A 9,347-nucleotide genomic window follows, 5' to 3' on the forward strand; every position below is an offset into this window, starting at 1 on the left:
AGACACTCTCTCCTTGGTAGACAAAATAATAAAAAAAGTATACTAATGCCTTCTATAAAAATTCTGTTCTGGTTTATAATTTAAAGTACCATCTATTTTTTTTATGCATCAAAATGAAGAGTAACTTTGAGAGTGAATACAGCCATATTTACACGGTATCAAAAAAGCATATATTTTGCATTCTATACTGAAAAAAAGAACAGGTGATCCAAATTAAATATATTGCATTAATTAGTCACAAGTAATCCAATTAAGTTTATCCAAGTTAATCAAACATGAATAAAGTAAGATTGACAAACTTCATTAAATGACTTGACTAATTATAGGTTGGAGATTGTTTCTCTTTTTTCAGTGCAATTACAATAAAATGAGTTAATAAAGAAATAAATAGCACTATCTGTATGTTAGTGCAACTGTCTAAATATTTCAATGAAACAGAAAAAAGCCACAAAAAAAAAAAAATTCATCTTTATATTAAAAACATTGGGCAAAAATGGAAAAGGACAAAGCAAAGTTAATTGAGAGTAACTGTGGAGGTCCTAAGAAGCAAATTAGAGACCAGCAAAAGCATAAGTGAAATAATAAAGTAAATAGATTTACTTTAATTTGTTCACTTGTTTCTATGGCTCTTCGGATATTAAATCAGCTGCAAAATGGAAAATGAACAGGGTTCAGTGAGTCATTTTCAACTCATGCTTAAACAACTTCAGCAGCCAAACATTCTTGTTTTCCAAAACAGACCCTAACAAATATTCACAGTAAATACTAAAATCAGTAGTTAGAGCAAAAAAAATACGGACTTCTCCTGTAATTTGTATTTCTAAAGCGAATCCCTGCATGAATGTAAGCACTCTGTAAACGAGTGCTTTCAGATCTTAACGAGTTTTTGCAGATGGCTGATTAACAGGAAACCTGGCTATAAACAGGGAAGTGTTCATTAACACTTTGGGAAAGAATAAATAACCTATTAATCAAAGTAAAAACTATTTGAATTGAGTCCACAGTTAATTGAAGACTTCCAGATAGACCAAGATATTAAAAGTGTCAGGACAGGAAAGTCAAAGCAGTTTGATTTGATGATAGAAATAAAAGAGTTGAATAGAAACTGGGCAGAAACGGGAGTCAGGTGATCTGAATGATCAGATGACTGTATTTTTGTTTTCATCTCTTTTTTTTTTGTCCCATTATATTTTTTAAACCATGTTACCCACAAATGAGACGAAGCAATCTTCTCGTCTTTTCTTCACATTCAGAGCGAATTAATTTCTCATTCTGATGAAGTGCTTCAAACGTGGAGCAAAAATGTGCAGCCATTGTGAGACTGCAGCGTTTTTCAAGTGGTTTTATCTCTGCACTTGATTAAATCAGGTTGTGTAGGGTTCGTGGCGCCTGACTGCTCAGTCATGGGACCAAATTTATGGCATCATTCTCTATAAATCCAATTACTGGAGCTTGTTATTGTTGCTGCAGGGAACAAAACATGTGGCAGGCAAAACAATTTAAGGTCGGGAATTAAAATTGTACAAGTTTCTGCTGTTTTTTATTAACTTTACAACTGGTAAAATGGAAATATGTGCAGGAATAAACAGGCAAAAGGAGCTGTAAAAGTTTGTTTTTACTTTTAATGAACTGTGTGTGTGGCTTTAAGTTTTTATCTAAGTGCAATCTAATCACAAGCAGCAGGAAAAAGCAGTTCAGTTGATCGTTTAGGGAAAATGTGTCTAATTTGAATACAACTGTATGGGACGTCTTACATTTTTAGCAAATAAAAGCTATATTCAGCAACATTTCAGACAAAAAAAAAATATTAGTATCTGTCAAAATCAGAATTGGCAGATCAGGTTTTTTAAAGATTGGCGATTAGCCAGAAAACTGCAATTTGTCAATCACTAAATAAATACAATTTACCAAATAATTGCTAAGATGAAGCCTCATTCCAGGTTGTTTTGGCAGCAAAATGGGGACAAGATAGGGGCGCACCGATTTATCAGGTAGCCGATTTTTTGGTGCAGATTTCCTTAATTTTGGGAAATCTGTGATTGGTTTACGTGAAGCCGATCTTATCCACCGATCTCATCAATCTCAGTAAAGGTCTAAAAATCAACCAATGTCCTCTGCTCTCACGTGAAAAAGGTTTGACTGACCTACCGGCCCACCAGGTCTTGTCTGCATGTTTACAGTTAATAATAGTCACCCCACTGATGCCAACTCAGCTTCTTTCTTGCTATACTGAGAAACATTTCAAACATTTCAGACAAAAAAAAAAAAATTGATATCGGCCAAAATCGGAATCGACAAGTTAGGCTTTTTAAAAGATTGGTAATCAGCGATTGGCCAGATACCTGATCCAATGTAGCAAGCAGTTTTTGCAAAAGTTGCACCTGGACAGCTTGCTTATGGGTGTGCCTTACATAAAGATTTTACTGTGTTTTCTGTCCACCAGGCAGGCCAGACGGCGCTGATGTTGGCGGTGAGTCACGGACGGCAGGAGATGGTGCAGGCGCTGCTCGAGTGTGGAGCTGACGTAAACGTCCAGGACGATGAGGGATCCACGGCTCTGATGTGTGCCAGCGAACACGGCCGCGCCGAGATCGTCAAGCTGCTCCTGGAACAGCCTGGCTGCGACATATCCATCGTGGACAATGTAAGGCGGTTTTCTTAGCTGACTCAGCAAACAAATGAATCTTTTTTTTTTACCCTCTAAGCCAAAAACCTTCGTCCAGTTGTTGTTGCCTCCAAGTGCTGAAAATCTGCTCAGGAAACGACTTCGTATCTTATCGCTCTTCTTTCACACCACTTGAAATATTCTCACTTAAGAAGATATGATAAAAACCCGAAAGAGCCACAATCAGATTAGTGTCATCTGCCTTTGACTCATCATTTCTGCTGGAAGGAAACACAGTCGCTACTCAGCTCAAATGTCCCAGGGGAGGAATTAAAAGCCTCTCAGTTCACAGCCCTACAGACTCTGGTTGATTCTCTGCATACTTCATCAAATGACCCGTAAAATAAACCAACTGCTTGTTTGTAGAAAAACATGTTGAGCAGAGGTTTCATGCATCTCCCGAAGGTTCCAGGAGCCAAACAGAAAACTTCCCTGGTGAAAATCTTGTTAGAGACCAAACTCTCCTCACTACTTCCTCTGAAGCCTCTTTTTTTTCCCTCCCTGCTCAGCCTTGTGATTCCTAAAGTGATTTACAGTGAATTGTTTTGTCTGGATACTTGGGGAAAAACCAGGCAGACAGATATTTGAGTGTTTACATCTGTGCCAGAAAGACTCGGCCATTTGGATAGAGTTTCAGCACAGCTGGACGATTGGAAAGGCCCCATTTCCCCCAACTCCATTGGAAAAACAAAGCAGCATGTTAAACTGGGAGTACAGCTGAGTTACAGTGTGTGAAAACTAGGTTTGGGTCAGAGCTGACTTCTTTCTGGGATCAATTTGATTAAACATGAAACCTTGTATTTAGTCCTGCTGTCTGTTGCAGACAAATTTAATTCTTGACTAAAGTATTTATACCTAATTTTTCTTTTCTTTTTTCATCAATATGGACCCTTAGTGACAGTCGTAAACACAGGAGAGGGAAAAGCAGTAGTGATCATCGCCAACTAAAAACTTAGTCGTGCTAAGTTTCTGGTGTAGCTAAATCGCTACACCAGAATGGTATTTAGCAGAAGCTAATGCTAAAATGCTAACTTAAATTCAAATTATTTATGCCCTCTAAAGACTCTTGAGCACCAATTTATTTTTTGACATAATTTACGTGTCCTATAATGCCCTTAGATATTGTATTCATGTTCATATCTTCTTCTGTGCTGTCAGTGTTTTATTTTGTTCTTGTATGTTTGTTTGAAATAATTATTGAGGAAAAAAACAGACATGAGGAGAGGAAACAGAACTGCTGCTTAAAGAGTTTTCATCCCCTTTAAAATAAAAGCATGAATAAAAATGTTTAACTACAACAATTAACAGTCAGTAAACAAAACTTCACAGATTTTATAACACTGATAAAAAATAAATAAATTTTTGAAAACTTTCAGCCTCTTATTAAATGAACCATCTTATCTTTTAAACTTTTTACACAATGCAAGTTTTCCCGTTTTTACAACTCATCCTGTTTAAGACTTGTTAGCAATGATTGTGGCCGATTTCCAAGATTTATGTACATTTCACTACATTTCGAAACTATGAAAAATAAAATAAAAAAAATTACCACACTAAAGTTGCTTCTTGGCTTGAAACAACTCACAATCCTGAACACACTATACTATATAATATCAATGTCACAGGTGCAGATGAATGATGACGCAAAAATTTAGCTCATTAATAATCGGCCCAGTTTTACTTATTGGGCCAAATCCGATTTTAGCAAATGAACCAACATCAACCAATACTGACGCTAATGCCAATAATACTTTTTTAAATTTTACTATGAGCCTTCTTATGTATTTGGAATAAAGATGTGATCAAGATGATATTATGCAACCCTAATAAATACAATCGTGGCAAGGTTTGAAACTTGTGACAGACTCTATCCACTCAATCTGACTCAGCAGCTCCAGCTGTTATAAATAATCAAAAAAGCAACATTTAAGTGCAAGAAAACATATCCCAAACAACTGAAGCAAATGTGGTGTTGAATTTTAAAAAAAATCACAATTCAACAAAACAGTGAAATTGTTCTAAAAGTACCTTTGGGTGGCTCTCCATTTCCAACATGTTATAAATCCCTGATGCAGTAATTTACTTGGTAATAAAAAAACAAAACGAAGGACATCAAGAAGGATTTCAGAGGAATGTCCTGTTTTGTTTTTAACTGGTTAATCACAGATGTATGACACTAATTTTCCTGACCATAATTATCAAATTACCCAATAGTTGAAACCACAATGTGAATCACGGGGCCCGTTTGAAACTGCAGTGCTCTCTGTTCAGACTCTGGGGATTTCATGGACAGTGATCTGATGCTTCCTCTCTCTGCACTGCTTCCCTCCGCCTGCAGGACGGCAGTAACGCTCTGTCCATCGCGCTGGAGGCGGCACACAATGACACAGCTGTGCTGCTTTATGCTCATATGAACTATGCAAAGTCCCAGACTACTCTGGTGAGTTCATTCTCTCATGCATCTGTTGCTTTGTGAAAAGACAATATGCTGACGTACATGCAAATGATATATAATGTAACAAATAATTGATTTTAATTAAGATAACTGAAAAACATGCTCAAGTTTATATAAAAGGTAAAAAAAAATATGACATGCTTTAGAGTTTGAGGGAAAATATGGTTTTAGCCAGCAAAAGTTGGTGCAGCTCATGTTAAGTGTTAAAGGTGTGGATGGATCTGATTTATAGCACACTGCTGCCCCCTTTTGGTTTTACCACACTACTGCAGACAGAACTGAAGAAGAATTAATTAAAAGGAGTCCATTACTTTATAAACCTTTCAATAGTTATTTAGATTCTTGGTAATTAATGTAAAAAAATAACTAAGTAACTATAATAGAAACTATTATGGAAATAATTTAAAAACTGGTATAAAAATAGTTGCTTAGCTCACAATCAGTGAATCAAACCTTATTTGGTTCACTAAAGTCTGTTTACATAGCCATTAGCAGTGGGAACTCTTGTTTCCAGTGCAAACAAGAGTAATATTTAATAATAAACATGGCTTTACCAGTGTGCATAAATTAATGAATGTTTCAATAATAATGAAATAATAAATTAGTTAATATAATTTGGTTGAAATGTAAACTAAAGCCAAGCCAAATGCATGCATGTATAAAACACTTAAAATAACAGAAAACACTGGCTAAAAAGAACTAAAAACACAAATTACGTAAAAGTAAAAGAGCAATTAAATTTATTCATGTAGCACCAATTAAAAAGTATAATTTCAATCCCCTGGAAAAGACAAGCCCATTGAATGTATAAGCAAAAGAATAAAGTCAAATTGATCAAATATTAAAATTACATGCGTACTGCTTAGTCCTCGTTATAACACAGTGAAGTCTGGTTTAGTTTATTGCACCAGCTGGTCTTAAAAATAAAGTTTCCTAAGGATACTGGGCAGACTGCATGGAGATGCTTACTCTGCAGGTTTAAAACAGAGCACAGACAAAACACAATTTTTCAAATTGGCCCAAATTAAGACCAAAAAAACACCAAGAACTGAGCTTTAATATGAAGTCCAATTAGCACTGGGATAACATTAACTCAATCTCTTCCCAGTGCTTATTTATCAGTCAAGCAGTTTCTGTATGGCAGCGCGACATAAAGCTGCAGTAAAAAAAAACAAACATTGCTTTGCACTGGATATAAATATTTTCAGCTGTTTTTATGAACATTTTTAAATGAGCAATTTGTAAATTTATTGATGCTGGCAATAAGACAGTAATGATAGGGCGTCTCAATGCAGGAATACTGGGATAAATAATGCATTTGTGGAGTTAAATTAACTCTGTTACCTTATTAAATTCAGAAGACAATGGAGGGAAAATCCAAACAGTTAGTGGAGGAGACTTCAGACTCTCTGGCTGCAGAAAACAGACCAATAAAGAACTGGTTCTAGCACCAACCCTGATTAACCACTGGGACACTACGGTGACTAATTCACAGCTTTTCCACAAATGGAAAATGTGAGAGAGAAGCAAAGATTTCTGAACAGCTGAATAAAGATGAGAAAAAAGCATGAAAGGAGCCACTTCTGCAAAGGAAAACATTGAAATGAAATATATCTGAGACGAGTACAAGAATGGGCAACATCAGATTAATGCACAGACACTTTCTCTAAAGTTCTGGATAGTCAAAAACTATTTTAAGAAAAAATAAAGCCAAGCAAATTGAAGCTTCCCAATTTAATATATGCATGAAATTCCTTCTCATCCAAAGAAGAGGGGCATCTTCATCCAACTGCCCAGACAGTTTGATGATCTGTGCATGTCGTAGTTTTAGCAAGCACACCAGACATTCAGCTCTGGAAAAAATGAAGAGCCCACTGCACTGAACCCCATTGAAAACCTCCTGGTTATTCCACCAAATATTGATTTCTGAACTCTTCCTGAGTCAAAATATTAGTATTGTTGTTTCTAAAGGAATATGAACTTGTTTTCTTTGAATTATTTGAGGTCTGAAAGCACTGCATCTTTTTCGTTATTTTGACCATTTCTCATTTTCTGCAAATAAATACAAAATTTTTTGGTTGGAATTTCAGAGACATGTTGTCAGTAGTTCATAGAATAAAAGAACAATGTTAATGTTAATTTTACTCAAACTTATACCTATAAAAGGTAAAATCAGAGAGTTCATTTTACGTGGTCTCTTAATTTTTACTAATAAGTTGGAAGAAGAAAGCTCAACATGAATTAACATTTTTGCAACATTTTAGGTATTTGCTCCAAGAGGATTTATAGTTTTACAATTTCCCTCCACTGTAACAAATTTGACCAAAAAACCCAAATATTTCTAAAACAAAGCATAACGTCTAAAATTTGAAAAGCCTTTCTGCAACTACACAACTAAGCCCAAAATTATTCATACAGCTGGCAGGTTCATGTTTAAAGTAACATTTTAATTTCATTAGAATGTATTCTTGAACGGAGAATAAGTGGAGGAACCTAAAGGCTCTTAAATAGACCATAATGTAAATACATACCTATAAAACAGTTAAGTAAGCACTGTGTATTTAGCAGCAGATTTCTTCACTTCACTTTCTACCCTTACTCATCATTTTCTCTGTTCAGGGAAGTCCAAAGGCTCAACCAAGGAGCCCCACAAACCCCCACAAGTCCTGGCCTGCAGACTGACAGCATCTCCGCGGTTTATCAAACCCGACAGACCAGAACATTTAACTGGATCTGAGCTGTGAAAAGCTCCACTGGAATTTACCTTAAACACATTTATTTAAATGCATATGTACTGCTATACGTTCTGCATTTATAAGTATTGTTGATATGAGAATAGTATTTTTCCAAGAAAGTTGCGGACGGTTATAATATGTGCTTACCCGTTCTTTTCTGTAATACAGTTCTTTTTTTTCTGTAATGGGAAATAAAACATTACAATATTTGCACATTACTAACATTTTACTATTTAGGGCAGCACACTCACAATAGGCTAAATGATGTGCATATAAAAAGTGTTCATCCATTGTTTTACATTAAATCTGTCACTGATTTACAGATGTGCAGCTACAATCCTAGCAAACCAAACAATCCTGATGTGTGCTGCTCCACTCCTGCTTTCCTATCCTGTCTTATTTAACGGATGTGCAAAGCACCACAATCCTGTAACATTGCTTTATCTGTTGGTCAAAACGATTTACACGCCCACATCTTCAACACAGAATTCACAATATTTTGTGCTTACAAAGCAGGCGTGTCAAAAATTGTGATCAGCTTTGTATGTTAAATATATATAAATGATATATTAAATATATTTGCATAAATTTGTCTCATCTAAATATTTTTTTTATTCACTCCAAGAAAATGTTACAATAAAGATCCAAAATCTGCAGAATATGCTTTCATGTAAGGTTTTTAGAAGTAACTTAAATTTGTAACAAGGCATAAGTAGAACACAGAAACTGTCTATAAATGGACATCTCAAAGTAAACAAAAAACCTGACAGCTAGAGGTAAATCAAGATTTAAGGTATTTTAAAGCTTCAAAACTTAATTTAAATTATACATTTCTATCAGGTGATGATGAGTCCTTAACCTGATATGTTTTTATCTCATACAAGGTTCTCTTCAAACTTTAGCCACTGAAGTACAAACTATAGAAGTGGAGTCAAAAATAAAGAAAAGATGACAAAATTAAGGCTGTTGGCGTATAAATTTAGTGAAAGTGCAGCCTACCTGATGTGATGTCGCACAGGGAAAGCTCCAGTTGTCTGAGATCAGTGTCCTGCAACCAAAACACCTAAATGAGAGAATCAATCAATCATTTCCAGAATATCTGCAGTCATGTGTGACTAGTTCCTTTCTACAGAGGCATTGGAAAAGAAGCATGGTGCACCATGGACAGACTGCCAGTCCATCACAGGACGACAGAAACATACAATCAGAAATAATGACCATTAGAGAGGATAATGAACCAAACAAGCAAGCAAGTTGATGAAAGAAATAACTCACAGGAGAACATAGAAACTCCATGCGGAAATATTGTGGCTGGAAATCAAATGCTTAACTTTCTTGCTGCAAGATAAGAAAGTTCTGTGTTTGCATTAACCATCTAATTTGACATTTTAAAAATAAATTCACCCAGTCAATTTTGAAATAAGAAAAAAAAAAACACACAAATTTTACGTTAAAATATGACGCTATGATGTTTTTTTTTTTTTTTTTTTGG

At 35.3% G+C, this 9,347-nt stretch overlaps 1 protein-coding gene across 1 annotated transcript in view; it reads left to right on the plus strand.

The window, feature by feature from the left end:
• kank3 (KN motif and ankyrin repeat domains 3) overlaps positions 1 to 8,443 on the plus strand; it is a 41,064-nt gene extending 32,621 nt beyond the window's left edge. Inside the window, exons 10-12 of the mRNA XM_032571352.1 lie at positions 2,444 to 2,644; positions 5,004 to 5,105; positions 7,740 to 8,443. Coding sequence (XP_032427243.1) covers positions 2,444 to 2,644; positions 5,004 to 5,105; positions 7,740 to 7,802 — 366 coding nt within the window. The 3' untranslated portion in view covers positions 7,803 to 8,443. The remainder of the gene's footprint in view (positions 1 to 2,443; positions 2,645 to 5,003; positions 5,106 to 7,739) is intronic.
• Positions 8,444 to 9,347: the final 904 nt, after the last annotated feature.

The sequence above is a fragment of the Xiphophorus hellerii genome, chromosome 9 (assembly GCF_003331165.1).
Source record: "Xiphophorus hellerii strain 12219 chromosome 9, Xiphophorus_hellerii-4.1, whole genome shotgun sequence".
Lineage (NCBI taxonomy): Eukaryota > Metazoa > Chordata > Actinopteri > Cyprinodontiformes > Poeciliidae > Xiphophorus > Xiphophorus hellerii.